Source organism: Hippocampus comes, unplaced genomic scaffold (assembly GCF_001891065.2).
Source record: "Hippocampus comes isolate QL1 unplaced genomic scaffold, H_comes_QL1_v1.1 scaffold7, whole genome shotgun sequence".
In the NCBI taxonomy this organism is placed as follows: domain Eukaryota; kingdom Metazoa; phylum Chordata; class Actinopteri; order Syngnathiformes; family Syngnathidae; genus Hippocampus; species Hippocampus comes.
The window spans coordinates 3,556,993-3,571,519 of record NW_017842060.1 but is presented as its reverse complement, the minus strand read 5'-3'; the positions used below and the strand labels follow the sequence as shown (position 1 = coordinate 3,571,519).

The 14,527-nt window shown below is 41.6% G+C and overlaps 1 protein-coding gene and 1 long non-coding RNA gene across 3 annotated transcripts in view; one reads left to right on the top strand and one right to left on the bottom strand.

Moving 5' to 3' along the window:
- Window positions 1–14,527, bottom strand: part of LOC109511377 (FRAS1-related extracellular matrix protein 2) — a 29,575-nt gene that overhangs the window by 5,915 nt on the left and 9,133 nt on the right. The window contains exons 3-15 of the mRNA XM_019862447.1: window positions 10,702–10,848; window positions 10,199–10,429; window positions 9,298–9,423; window positions 8,439–8,690; window positions 4,978–5,127; window positions 4,696–4,905; window positions 4,210–4,407; window positions 3,566–3,727; window positions 3,305–3,487; window positions 2,202–2,332; window positions 1,151–1,309; window positions 639–942; window positions 427–558 (exon numbers count right to left, since the gene is read on the bottom strand). Of these exons, the coding sequence (XP_019718006.1) occupies window positions 427–558; window positions 639–942; window positions 1,151–1,309; window positions 2,202–2,332; window positions 3,305–3,487; window positions 3,566–3,727; window positions 4,210–4,407; window positions 4,696–4,905; window positions 4,978–5,127; window positions 8,439–8,690; window positions 9,298–9,423; window positions 10,199–10,429; window positions 10,702–10,848 (2,385 nt within the window). The remainder of the gene's footprint in view (window positions 1–426; window positions 559–638; window positions 943–1,150; window positions 1,310–2,201; window positions 2,333–3,304; window positions 3,488–3,565; window positions 3,728–4,209; window positions 4,408–4,695; window positions 4,906–4,977; window positions 5,128–8,438; window positions 8,691–9,297; window positions 9,424–10,198; window positions 10,430–10,701; window positions 10,849–14,527) is intronic.
- LOC109511379 (uncharacterized) lies at window positions 3,599–13,365 on the top strand. Of its 2 annotated transcripts, XR_002167313.1 has the most exons (3): window positions 3,599–3,737; window positions 10,724–12,002; window positions 12,699–13,365. It is a non-coding gene; the product is annotated as an uncharacterized LOC109511379 (long non-coding RNA). The 2 variants fall into 2 exon arrangements; XR_002167312.1 differs by having other exon boundaries at window positions 10,724–13,365.

Here is a 14,527-nt window from a genome sequence, read left to right as displayed (position 1 = left end):
CTAATGTCAGTTACATACAGGTTAATAACAAAACAAAAAAGGTATTTTCGCTCTTATTAGCTTACATAGCGGTTGTCATCAGAAAAACGACGGAAATGCTGTATGTCGCATGTTGTTGTTGTTGTTTTTTTTTTTTTTAGCCAGGGTCTAGCTACGAACTCAACATGTTAGCTTAGCTAACATTGCAACTACAGGAAACAAAAAAAAAAGCTACGCGAGCTAATGATAACAGCTGGAAAAAATAGACCGTACTGGTCGGCTTAGGCTTGTTTCCAGATTAGACAGAAAATGTTTGAACGCCAGAAGCTAGTGATTTTTTTAGTCTGGCGCCAAAAATGATTTCACAAATTCTTTGATTGATATTATTCTCGCTTCTGTTGGGGAAGACTAGTATATCTATTTTGGGTACAGCGTGCGTTAACTCACCATCCATATGGGGCATGTTGATGGTCAGCTTGATGAGGTTGGGAAAGTCCGGGTCATCCGGGCCCGTGTAGCGAATCTTTGCAGAGAAAGGTTCGGCTCCCACGGTGCCTTGGATTCGTGGTTGACACATGCCTGCAAGGAGGTTAGGGTTGATAAACTAGGCGACCTCCAATCGGGGCTAAGTTCTTCACGGCATCTACTACGGCGCTTACCTTCCTCCTTGCTGATCACAACGATGGGACTGGAAAGCTCCAGACCAGCGTCCCCATTGGCATTGAAGGCCCTGGCGGCACACTGGATTCTGGAGCCCGCTTGGAAGTAGATGGAATCCAAAGTGATGGATTTGGTGTTGGTAAAGAAGGTGTTGGTGTCCACCTCCCTCATGGGACTGGTGACGCCATCGGATCCGGTGGGGGCACTGACCAGCCAACGGTACTGGGTGAGGGTGTCATTTATGCTCTCCGCCGAGCAGATGGAACCCGTTTTGTCAAAGTCGTTGTATTTGGGGTTGCAGGCCTGCGAGGCAGGTAAACATTGACAGTGGAGTCAACATTCCAGTCGGGTCATCATGCTTTTATGTTTTAATTGATTGTACATTCCAAAAAAATACAACAGCAAACCGGTTACATTTCGTTTTTGCCATTACTCGATCATGAACAAGTCATGCTAGCAATGTAACAATCTTGGTGTCCCGATATTGGAAAGAAGAGTGCGTCCCGCTTACCGTCACACACACCACTGGATAGCCGTTGATGGGGTTGGGGTTGTCTTTGGTTTTGGACGTGTCGTCGTACATGAGCAGGGAAACCACGTGGGGTACGGCCGGAAACGTGACATCCGCCACGCTGTCCATCTCCTCGATGTACACAATGGCTTTGTTCATCTAGTGGGAGTAGGCAAGGTTATCAAAAAAAGTAGTCAGAGCAAAGCTTAGCTTTTGATATTCACTACAATTTGCACAGTTGACAGACAGATTTTGAATTGTTTGGTGGGTTTGTCTTCATGATTTTGTCTTGCGACCCATAGTTTTGTTCAAGTAATCTGGTTATACTTCTGTATATTTGTAGGTTTTCCATGAGAAGAAAAGAAATCGCTGTTGCTTTTAATGAAAAACAAATGCACATCCCACTGCCAGTTGCTGTATACAGTATTTTAATTTTTAGATTTTGGAAAAAAAATCTAATTCGAAAAACAAGACTATACAAGGCAATAAATTGCACAAAAATACATTATTAATATCTCATCACAGTACACTGTGATGAGATATTTAACAATGTGATACCGATTGATACAGTATATTGCGATATGGTACAAAACAATATGATGATTTACAGCATAATAAAATCACTACAGTATGTTATGCAACAATCTGATATCAATCGGTTGCCATGACGATACAAAAAAGAACACATTATGTCATGTTGCAATTTTTTTAAATTATTTTTTTACAGTTTTGGATTTTTTTTTTTCTTTTGACAGCCAATTTCTTTTTTTTAGGACCATAGAATTGTCTGTCCTGTGATCTCGGTCCAGATGTTTTTTTTTTTTTTTTACATGGACTATGCAGCCTTGAATGGAACTCGGGTCACAATTTCGTTGGGCTATTTCTACACGTTGGCTTACATTCCCTTTTTAGCTCCATCTAATGTTAACCCCCTTCCCCACCTCCCATCTCATTCCAAAGCTTTTTATAAGGTATAGTGGTTCAGGCGCACTGACAGCAATGCCAGCTGTTGCCGGGCTATTTTCGCGCATTTGTAGCTATGCGCCGTCACCTGTATCTCGGCCACCATGTTGTCATCGGGCTTCATGTGCACCGTGAATGCTTCCCTCATCTCCCGCTGGCCGTCGTAGAGAATCTCGATCTCCACGAAATGCTCCTTGTCGCCCTCTTTGAACTCCACGTCTATGGAAAATCATGTCAGGCTTCAACACCTCGACAGGCATTCAATGTAATAACATTTCGGACATGCAAACACACTTATGCTATGTCGCTCTTTCAAATTTGGCAGTTTGTCTTGCAAGCAAAAATTTTGACTTACGTATGAGCTTCAGGCTTTCCATCACTAGATGGCAGCAAAAACAAAGTGTGAAAATTCGGCTAACGTGGGTTTTTTTTTTTTTTGTGTGTGTGTGTAGGTATTTTAATGAAGTAAGTGCTTATACAAATCTTGGTAGTTTGGCAGATTGAACAGTTCCACAAAAAAGAGGCAGAGTGTGTTTGTTTCTTTTATGGAACCGACAGGACCAAGGTGTGGCGCAACATTCTAACACCCCAATTCACCACCAGGTTCAGTATTTATCCACGCAGCACTTTTGGGATTTACTAAAGTTAAAAAAAATAACATTCAGTCAAGCATCATGTACTAGTTTGGTTGCTATCTTAACATCATGCTGAGTTGGCATCATCATGCTTATTCTTGTGAAGATCTCTTCTTGAAATATTTTAAAAGCACCCGGTATTGTAAATATATATTGAAATGTTAGGTATGTATTTCTCTGTGTGACTGCTCCAAGTGTGAAGCGGACACATTTTGTTAAGTCGAACAGATGCCAGCTCGTGCAGTCTTCCACTCTTTGCCTTACGAATGGCACGGGCCAATATTTGGTCAGCCCGGGCATTTTGCTTGCAGTTAGTGCTTGTTAACCATTTAGTTCAATCCTCGTTCAGTAAACATCAACTGCGAGTGACAAACAGCTTGAAGCAAGCACATCGCGCCTCTTATTTACAAAACTGCAAGACTGCAAGATCGGACAAGCGCGAATGGAAAATTAAAATGACAAACAGGCTTTTGGAATATATCCTGTCCACACAGTAAGTAGGGGTGAGCCTGCATTGTGGTATGACATCCAAAGGCAGCACATTGGGTGGTCTCACCTTCCGACAGGGGGTTGTAATCCTCCCCGGAGGTTGCCGAGCCATCCTTGGTATGTACCCTCACCACCGACACCTTGGAGGTGTCGCCGGCACGCCGGATGGGGATCCTGACGAGGCCCACTTCGCCTTTCACTTGCGGCTCTCGGACGCTGTACTTGATCTCAGAGAAGCGAATGATTGGCTCTAAAACAGGAAAGAGAAAGAGAACCTAGTGATCCTACCGGTTGAGGGGTTTGGTTCATAACTGTTTTTGTAACGTACTGTCTTTGTTATCTGTGATTTTGATCAAGGCCTTCTGCTCGCCAACCGAGGCCCCGTACGGCGACTTGCTTTTGGGCGTTCCGAGGACCAGGCGGAACTCCTCATCCTCCTCGTGAACCGAGTCGTCTTCCAACCTGACCACGCACGGCTTCTCCGACTCGCCTATGAGGAGGTATGGAAACATTATAGCTCCCGTCCTCTGAAGCGACGGCAACAAAAATGCACTGTATATGTTTTATGTTCAATAAGCAAACCAAACAAACGCATACGTCCGGACATGACTGAAATGTTCCAATATTCTAATTCCGATCGAAGTGAGTGGTACAGAGGCTTAAAAAAAGTTTCTTTATCCTGCATTAATTTCAGGTGCTTGGAACTCTAGATTTGAAAAGATTTCCTTCACCATATTACCTTTTCATCACATTTTTTTTTTGCAATCATAATTCAAGGATTTATTTGATTGAGTCATACCTTATGATACTACACGAAATGAGACATTCCCGTATGATATACTTTCATACAGAAAGCTTTGTGATCCCCCCCCAATAGTAAACCCATCAAGTATATTTAACAGGTGTCTTAATGCACCAGATACATTCATAGCAGTACAGATACACATCGATGGGGTGTAAGAGTGGTCCGACCTGGTAGGAAGGTGACGATGGAGTCGTCGGTGTTGGGCCTCTCGCTGTAGTCCATCATCACCTGAGCAGTGCCCTGTCGGGTGTAGCAGCGCACCGTGGACTCGATGCCGATGTCTCCACTGCGGTACACTATTGCCGTGACCTCCCCGTCGGCCTCGTCCACCTTGTAGCTGCCTTCCTTGAACTGGACCTTTGGCACTGTAACGAGTCAATGACAGCTAGGTTGTCAAGAAAGATTCATACCAGGACACCACCCGAGGTGGGATACTGAAGTCACATGACTTAGATGACTTAGAAGGACTATTTGGAAAAAACATATGAAGGACTCAGCGTAGAGTTGAACGTCGAGCTACGTTCAATCGCTGTGTACGGGAGTTGCAATTGATTTATTTCAAGCTTTGGCTACGTCTCATTAAACCTCTGCAACTTTGAAGGGAAGTTTTAAGTATTCGAATACAGCCGGCGGTTCACCGTCGATCGACTTACCGTCCGTGACGGTATCGTTGATGGTGATGGTGGTCTTGCTGGGCTCCCCCAACACGGCATCCATAGGCATCCTTAACACCAGATCGAAGGTCTCCGGTCCTTCCAGCTCAGGCTGGCCCAGGTCGTCCAGGATGGTCACCCTGAACGTCTGCATGGTCACTCCAGGGGCAAAGTCCAGGTTGCGGCTGATGCCCACGTAGTCCAATCCGGCTGCATAAAGTATAACGATGTGAGTTTCAAGGTGGGAACGCAACATCCTCAAGTGTCGTGTCAAAGGTTAACCTTCAGCCGAGACGGGCTCGCTCTTCCTGGACCGGACGGTCACGGTGGCCGTCTTGGAGAGATCGGTGCCCGTCCTCCACACGTTCACCTCCACATAGCCTGAACTCTCGTCCACCATGTACTCGGGCTCACCGAAGTACAGCGACGGCTCTGTAAAAACAGGAAATGGTGTCATTTAAAGCAGGGTTAAAATAGTTTGGGATTTTTCATCAAAGCTAGTAATTTAATTTTGACCTTTCTCATTTAAGTTGTTTGTTTTTAATGAGTTTTCAGAGCAGGGTTTTATTGGGTTTTCCAAAAATGCTTCGTTTTCGTTTTTATTAGTGTTAGCATTAGTTTGAGTTTCTATGTTTAACTATATGGAAGAACTATATTTGTCAAGTGCACGATTAAAAATAAAAGGTAATGATTGGGTAAGAAATTAAGATGTGCAGCAGCTATCCAGTGTCAACGACAGCCGACTCAAAACATTTCATCGCTGACTTTCAAGTCAGTAATTAGGTGACCTCCCACCTTTTAAAACCCCACACATTCAAAGTCACAGATACGACAGTATGGAATGTGAGGACGGTGACCCAGACTAGACAAAAATATCTAAACCTCATATGCGTATTTGAATGCGTATTATGCAACATCGATTTTTGTGCGAATAAAGTGCCGCAGAAAATAGATAGCAAAAAGGCGCCAGTTAACAAGTTCCTTTTTGTTCCGAAAAAGGAAGGTGCTCTTAAAAAGACGTCTTGGCAAACCTCCCACTTATAAAAGCTGAATTTGGGCGTAAGTTGTCAATCCTTAGAGCCCTCTTGTAGCTGCCACACGGTTTTAGGAACAATAATAGAAGTTGGTAAAGCGAAACAAGTAATTCACATACTCCTGAAGATTTTCCGATACAACTGGAGAAAGATTGCGAATGTGCTTCACACATGAGCGAACGCCGTTTGTCCTGCTTTCCGATGATGGAGAAGCTAATTAGCGATGTGGACGGGTCGAGGGGTGGAGGGGGGGGGGTGCTTGGAATTCCAACTCCAGGAACATCAATTTGTCTCTCTTCACTTGTGTATAAAGCAAATGTTCTACACACTAAGAATAATCTCAGGTGATTTTTCGATAACCCTTGACTGTAGGGGGATAAAGTCGTAACAATGTTTGCAGAGTTAAAAGACTGGGTGAGTTTACATCAAAATATTACAAGAAAGGCTACAAAAAATCATCTGATCTAGATGATTTTATTTTGTGCAACCATTTAACGGAATAAAATTGAGTAAATACGACACACCAATTTTTTTCAGCGTTAATTTGCAAAAAAGGTTGATGAATATACCAGTCAAAATGTATACGTTTACCCGACAGAGTTGCAATGTGATAAAAATAAGACCAAGATCAGGAGTCTGAAAATTTCAAAACCAGCCGTAAAATTTGCACGAAATTAAAGTTGCAGCTTTCTTATATAATATTATGAGAATTAAGTCATAGAGTTGTGAAGAGAATAAAATTGGAATTTTACAATAAAAAAAAAAATGTAATTGTGGAGTTGTGATTTTAAATGAAAGTTTTGCTAATTTGCGTGAAAAATTACGGGAATAAATCCAAAATATTATGGGAGAAGAACTTTTACATGTATATTGGATAGGTTTTAATTTTCCCACAAAAAGTAACATTAAAAGACTAAAATTTCGAAGTATAAATTATTAAAAGTCATAATTTTAATAATTTAAAGTATCAGACATCCATTTTTCCTTGTGTGCCTTACTTTAAATTCATGCATGACTTGACACGGCAAAGAAGACTTCTGGTCCCAAAGTGAAATGAACACATTTCTGGCCGAGTGTCCATTTAGCAGCGTCGAAGCCTCAAAAGTCAATCGGAGGAAGAAGCGCACAAACACGGCAACAATGCAAACTGGCCAGACTCCAAGTCAACCAATACAACACTCAATCTCATTTATTTATGGTGGGCCGTTACACACACAGACCCACCAAGGAGCCCGACCGCAAGTCTTGTCTTGTCTCTTGGGAATTGATACGTAAAGTTCCATTGTGCTAACACCCCCTTGCCAGGAAATTACGTGGGAGGGAAAGCCTGCAAGTGAACGCAAGAAATTAGCCAGGGTGGATGGATGAAGACGTGGATACAAAAGGAGGAATTTTTCCAGGTTTAGTGCGTCCGTTCCTCAGTTTGGTGAATTAAAATAGAAAGCAGGAACGAGGTAAAATGATAAAATCATCGTTTATAGTGGCTCTAAACAGTCTACACACCCTTCGGAGGCTTTGATGACATAAAAAACAAAATAGATCAAGCAAGATAAAAACTTTTTCCACCGTTAATGTGACCTATGACCTTTGCAAAACAAAATAAAGTTCAGCTGTTCTGTAATACTTTTCCTGACTTTTTAAAAACCTTCGTTTACGATTAAGTCACAATACTATGACATAAAACTAATCTAATATTGTGGTAATTTGGTCATAATATGACAATAAAGTCAAACTTCACTACTTCTTTTTCTGGTTCGTGCCAGTCAGGTACAATGCTCTTTCTTTTGCCCTCAGCTCCTCTCAGTGCCGATGAGTTCACACGAGCAGGACGCTTGTAAATTACTAAAACAACATAAGCACCTGTCTATTCTTATCTTGTTCCTACATGCTGAACGTGCGCACGTGGAAGCGGTAGCTGGGGAACAGCACCAAGCCGTTATAGAATGGAAATAATCCAGGCTTTGGGGTAGCCAGTGGACGGGACGCCGCCCGAGCATCTTTAGGGTTCATTAATCGCCTCTGGATCCCCGAAAGAGCAAAATGGGAGCGTCATAGGATTGCAGGCAGTCGCGCATGAGCCACATCGTGTGAAGCCATTCGTCATATTTCGCTTTTCTCATCGGACATAATTGAGGAAAAGGAATTTAATGCGATTTCAGTCAGAATTTCCCAACAATAAAGTCATCAAATTGTAATTCCACGGGGGGAAAGAAAAGATGAAAAAAAAACAATGATGACTTTATGGCTGAATATTGAGAAAAATGTCACTTTTTCTTGTAATTTAAAAAAAAAAAACCTTATGATTAACATAAGCAGCTCGGATAATGGATGGACGAGAAAACATTGTAGGTGTAACGCTCCACGAAAAAAAATAGGAATTTGGTAAGCTTGAAAAGAAATGTTAAATTAAAATAAATCTGACCAATAAATTATCAAATGCCTAAATCATGTAATACGGTGAGAAAAAAGCTTGACCTTTAACATTATACAATGTCGAGGAAAACCATAACTGAATTCCAAAATTTGAATTGATAACTTTATGTGAACAAAGTTGGAACTAGCTGAACTAGCATTCTTGGCAATCGGGGGTGGAGCTAGACACAAAGTCTGTTGATTGGGCGACAGAGAAGCATCCTTTTACAGTGGAAATGGAAAAGCAAATCGTACCACTTGTCAGAAGACGCAAAACTTTCCGATCTGAACGCTCACCGTCGTTGCTGTCGGCCAGGATGGTGACCTTGGCGGTGGAGAAGGAGGCGCCCACCCGGCCCCCCATGGGCATGCTGAGGGTGACGTTGAAGCTCTCCTCATCCTCGTACAGCGAGTCGTCGATGATGATGATGCGGCAGACTTTCTCGCGCTCATCCTTGTCGAAACGTAGCACGCCTGTATGGTCGTCGGCACGCGTGATGTAGTCCGAGTAGGACAGCACCGAGCTGGGGATGGTGCCCGTGGCTGTACCTGGAGGAGGAGATTCATGATTAAATATTACAAACGTATTGTGTGAGTGCACTGGCTCGTGCATATACACCCATACGATCACACAAAAGCGATACACAACCCTATCTTTGTTGAGTTGGCTCCTCCCCCCAACCTTTTTCCATTGCTCTATTATGGCGCACCTGCAGATGGGATGTGGTGGCGCCCTGAGGGCTTTTGAAGCCTGTCCTCTGTAGGAAGGCTGTATTGTCTCCCAACACTCCCTATTCCACCTCTACATCGTCTATTATGTCTGTTTGGCGTTTCTTTTTTTTCCTCCTCTGCCTCCATTATGTTTTTTTCTTTTAAAAAAAGTCACAGAAGCTATACTCTGTAAAAAAAAAAAAAAAAAAAAAGTTCTACTTATCGGAAAATGAGCAGAAGTTAATCTAAATGTGAGAAACATCATAGAATTATGATTTGTCATTTTATGGGAAAGTTTTAAAATTAGAAAAAAATATAATTTGGTCTTAATATTCAAAAAATGAAGTTATAGAAATGCAAATAAAAAAGCGGTGGAATTGCAAGTCAAATTTTATGACAAAAAAAAAAAGCTGTGGAATTGCCAGTCAAATTTTACGAGAATTACCTTGTTGAGTGGAGCAGATGACCATGAATTCTTGACTGGCGTCTCCGGACCGTCGGACCGGTACCAGGAGCTCTCCAATGTCCTCCTCAATTTTGAATTCAGCTTGGGAAATGAAGACGGTTGACTCTGTTTTTTTTTTTTTTTTTGTTTGTTTTTGGGTGTTGGGGGGGGAAGAAAAATCCATTACCAAATGTGCGTCTCGCAAAAGACATAAAAAAATTTCCCCCGCTGTATGGAAATAATGTGTAGCATATTTATTTTTATCCTACCATGTTAAATAATTATTGTGAGAAATGATCAGCGTCTTCACATTCCGTTTTAATTATTAAACACATAAGTCACGTCAAGGTACTTTTTAGCCAATTTTCTACTTCAAAAGTGTGTATGAAACTGGTAGCAGTTCACATTCAACAGTCTCTATAAAGTAGTTCTCACTTTCAAAAAAGTTGGTGAGCCCTGTTTTAAAGCAACGTCAATGTTTGTAATTACCACAATAGCTATGCTAATTTCTGTGAGCTTCTCTATGGCTTTTCGCATTATATGTTAGCATTAAGCTAGTAGACTTTTTTTAGACAAAATGATAGGATTTGTTGGAACATGTGCAGGTAGGTGTTTAAATATACGTTTGATTTTATGTTGTTGTATGTGCCAGTTCAACGGTAAACTTCCAACTGTGAGGCGCAAATAAGCAGCTGGAAGCAAGGACGATTTCCCCATATTTGGAGAACCGTACAAGTCTTCTTTTCGTTTCTGCTGTGATGCTATATGAAGTCCTCCTATTTCTTGACAGCAAGAGTAAATGAAGAACTACTTATGGAATATTGTATATCATTGAATTTCGTGAGTGCGTCTGGATCTTTCCTCTGCGATAAACGGGTTGAACGTATTTCTGCGATATTACCATCTCCCGGGTCCACAATCTCCACGGTCGCAACATCTGGGAACTCCAGTACAGCCATGACTGGGTCGGAAAGCTGGATCTGGAAGGTTTCTGATGTTTCAAACTCTTGGTCGGTGAAGATCTTCACCTTCCAGGAAGCCGCGGTTTGACCCGGATTGAATTGGACCTGCTTCTGGGATTTCCCCCGGAAGTCTTTGTCCTTCTCGGCAGTTCCGTCCCTGGTGGCGATGCCTACCGGGGAAGCCATTTGCGTGTTCCGAGTGAATCATGAATAATTTTTTGGTTTATTCAATTTGTTTGACAACGGAATTAAAAAATAATAATAAATTAGACTTTTTCTTGAAATATTTCATTGTTATTTTCATGATTCTCTTCCTTTATTTCACCTTATATTTACCTGTTATTGTCCAAATGTTACCTGCAGTGTCTAAAATGAAGGCTTTTTTCATCCAACTATTTCAACTTCACTCCTGATGGCAAAGGTCATGCTAAGTGAAACTCACTGACAAACGACGTCTCCCCCAGGTATCCTCGACGTTTGAGCGTCACCTCCAGGAACTTGGCGTCCTCGTCCACCTGGTAGTACTCCCTTTCCAGAGAGATCCAGGCCCAGTTGAGGCGAAACGACTGAGGCTTCAGTTTGTTGCCGCCTGTAGAAAGGCAAGTATGGCAAAGCGTCTCTTAGCTGCCATGCAAGGCTACTTCGTCGTCAAAGTATAAAAGGGCATTTTGTGCCAGTAACGTGATCGCTAATACGTTTCCTTATATGTGATAAGAAGAGTCTCTCGTCTTTCGTGTAATGGCTACCGTTCATGTTACTGCGCTGTACACGCTTGAGATTCTCGGGCTTTGTCTTTAGCCTGAGAATTGGGTAAGGAAATGTGATTACAGTAATCCGCTCCGAGCCCACCAAAAAAAAAAAAAAAACATTTCTTTTTGAAACTACAATGTTAATACAGACAATAGTACACTACAGTATGGTATGTTATAAAAACATACAATAATAAGATCATTGCATAAAATTTAAAGAATTATGCAATTTGGGCATCAAGACCATTTCATGAGCATTGTGCTGCTCCTTCTGGTGTGCATGCCTTGGCCACTTGGGGGCTGTTTAATGCATACAGACATAAATCCGTCCTGAAATCAATGCTTGTTTCATTAGCCTGTACATGGTCTTTCTCATTATATGCTAGCATGAAGCTAGCAGACTTTAGTAAGACACTTTAGTAAGGCTTTGGTTAAATACATATAATAATACTGTATTTGTTACAATTTTATTTTGATTGTAAACTTTAATTAAGAGTGGCAGTAAAAGCTTGAAGCGAGCACACTTGCCACCTTTTTGAAGAATTTTTCAGTTTGATTTTTTTCTCTATTTTGACTTGGGTCTTGTAATTCTGACTTGATTGATTTTTGTAATATCCGTAATTTATTCATCTTAATCTGTGTCCAATTTATATATAAAAAAAAGAAAAAGAAAAGTCCTCCAACTCAATTATTGTAAAACTTTGGATCTCATCATAGTTTTGACCGTTTTCTGGCAAAAAATCTATGGAAACCTTAAAACTCAATTTTTATACTTCTACCATTACTTATTCAGCTTGATGTGTCATGTTTACATTTTTTTTACCTCTACATCTTACCATAAATTTAAAACTTTCTTGTCATAGTAGTTTAAACAAATTCTCGCAATTTTATGATTTTTTTTTTCTTTTCTCAATTTCTGACTTCCAGTTTAAGATACAGCTACAGGGCTTAGCTTTTTAAGAGAAAACACCTGAAACTATGTCAAGCCCCGGAGGTAATCCCTTTCAAGCACTGACCGAGAGCCAGTGAGATATTTAAGATTATCGGCCCTCTGTCATTAAAAAAAAAAAAACAAAAAAAACATGGTGAGATAACTCTCCGGGTGACCTGCTACTTTTGATGTGGAATAGGTTACGGTCAGTGGCGTCTTTGGCTTAGCGAGGTTAGGTGGGGGGGTCATTTTAGTTGCACATCGCTGCTCACGCTGACAACGGACCTCTTGAACCAGCGAAAGACTGAATGAGGACCAAAACTGAGATTTCTTCTTCCTTGCCATGAGGAAGATGAAAAGCTTTATAGTGGACATGCAAAATATATATTTTTATATTACATTTTTCATCATTCAATCTTTGTTTTAATGGTTTGAGAACTTTCGATAATGAAGTCATGTATAGAAAAATAACATCACAGCTTGACCAGAATAAAGTAGAACCAATAACAAAAATTTATAAGAATAAAGTGGTCATACTTGAGGAATACATTTCATAGAATTACCAAAAGTAGGATTGTAATGTTACAATAATAGCATTGTAAAAAAATACTGTAATAATAAAGCATACATTTACAAGAAAAAAGGCTTACCGGTACATTTACAAGAAAAGCGTTTTTATTTGTTTGCTTTTTTTTTTGTTTGTTTGTTTTTTGTTTCCAAAAATCGTGCCCAAAACTTTCCCCGAAAAAATACCGGTAGGTTGGATTTGGCCTTCATTATCACAAATGGACACGGTGGACAAAGAGCAAGTTATCTCAGCATTGAAGGAGACCGCAGCCGTTCTGCTATGTGAACTGAGCAGAACGAAACCATTGGAGGGCCGAAGCCGGGGGTATTTGGAAGAGGGACCAGTTCCTCAAAAGCCACATTTCTTGGCTGGCAGTTAAACGTCGCCCGAAGGGGCAATTTTGATTGAGCCCCACCAACTCTGCCTAGCAACAGGTGGCTGTCACTCAGTAAAGTCACCAAAACTCTGGTCCGCTTCGAGCACAACTACAATGTGGAGTGACAGCTGTACCCAAAGCCCCCTGTGCAATGTGGGTGGGCCGTGTTTTTTTTTTTTTTTTTTGCTCTGGGAGAGTCCCTGGAAGAAGTCCCCCCTTTTTCCTGTGACTTCTTTTGTTGTAATTTGCAAGACCTCCCCCCACCCCGAGTCTGATCTGACCAGCCCGCTGACAGAATTCCCACCAGTTTTGTGCTAATTCGTGAGCTTGGTAGCCATGTTTGCTAAAATACTAAATGCTAACTTGTCGGTTTTACAGCAAAGCGCCTCCAAATAAGCACATCTCCAAATGGTAACTTTAGCTAACTGATGCTAACACAACATAAGATATCCTGGTTGGTCCACTAATTGAAAAATAAAAGTCTCGAAAAAAAGGCGATCTGGGGTTGCCATTAGCCATGCTAGTGTGTATGCAATGAGCTTCTTCCTGTCCTTGTGATATCAGGAGGCCACAGTAGGTGTAGTTCCCTGATGTCATTTTTTTTCATTGGCCTATGTGGAAGTCATAATTGAGCTTTTGTTGTTTTGGGGATGATTTTCTCCTTGTGTGTCTTTAGTATCCTCCTGCATTTGATTTTTCATTAGCAACAAGCGAACGAACGCAGGTGGGACTGGAACAAGAATAGGAACCGCCATGTCTACCAGATCAGATGTTTGGAAATGAGAAATGAATGTGGATAAATTGGCGTCACAGTACATGTCATGCCGCTTTGGGGAAAAATGTCCTTATCTTGACGCCCTCAGCCCCTAGTAAGCGTGTTCCCTTTTTTATGAACTCATAAAACACTCATGATGGTGCAGTACAAACTCTGCCTAGCAACAAGTGACTTGAAAAAAAAATTTTACTGACTATAATATACAGTTCCTATTTAAAAATAAATAAATATACACACACACACACACACACACACAGTAACAGAGGATGATTATCAAAGAAATGCGACTTATGCGATTCAAGTGGGGGCGTCTCAGTGACACGTTGGCCGGGCCACGCGTCACATGAGAGCAGATAAGAATAACCCACAGGGCATTCATCACGACGCCGCACCTTCAATAAATCAGGACCGCAGAAAGGGAGGATGAAAGTTGAGGGTGGCGAGAGGGAAGAAAAGGTGCAGAAATTATGATGAAGTAGAAGAAGAAGAAGAACGGCCCTGAGGTGGTCTTCGGAGAGAATGGTTTTTGGGGAGAGGGGCAAGCAAATGGGATGGCGGGAGGGAGAGGGGGGCCGCAATAATGTGGTGTCGGCCTTTGAAAGAGGATCCCCATGGATAGCATTCAACTTTCAGGCCTTGTGCTGTCTGTGGCCCTGGAGTCTCGAGTCTCGCAGGAAGTGCATTCCTATATTGGTTTTTGGTGATCACATGACACCCATCCACCCCGGATCCCTCTGAACCCCCCTGAACCTTGTGCAGAACCAGACCTGAGCTACACCATAACTTTGGCAACAACTGTACAAGGGAATGACATACAATGTCCAAAGAGCTGCATCGAATAGTATTTAAAAAAAAAAAGAATGTTATTG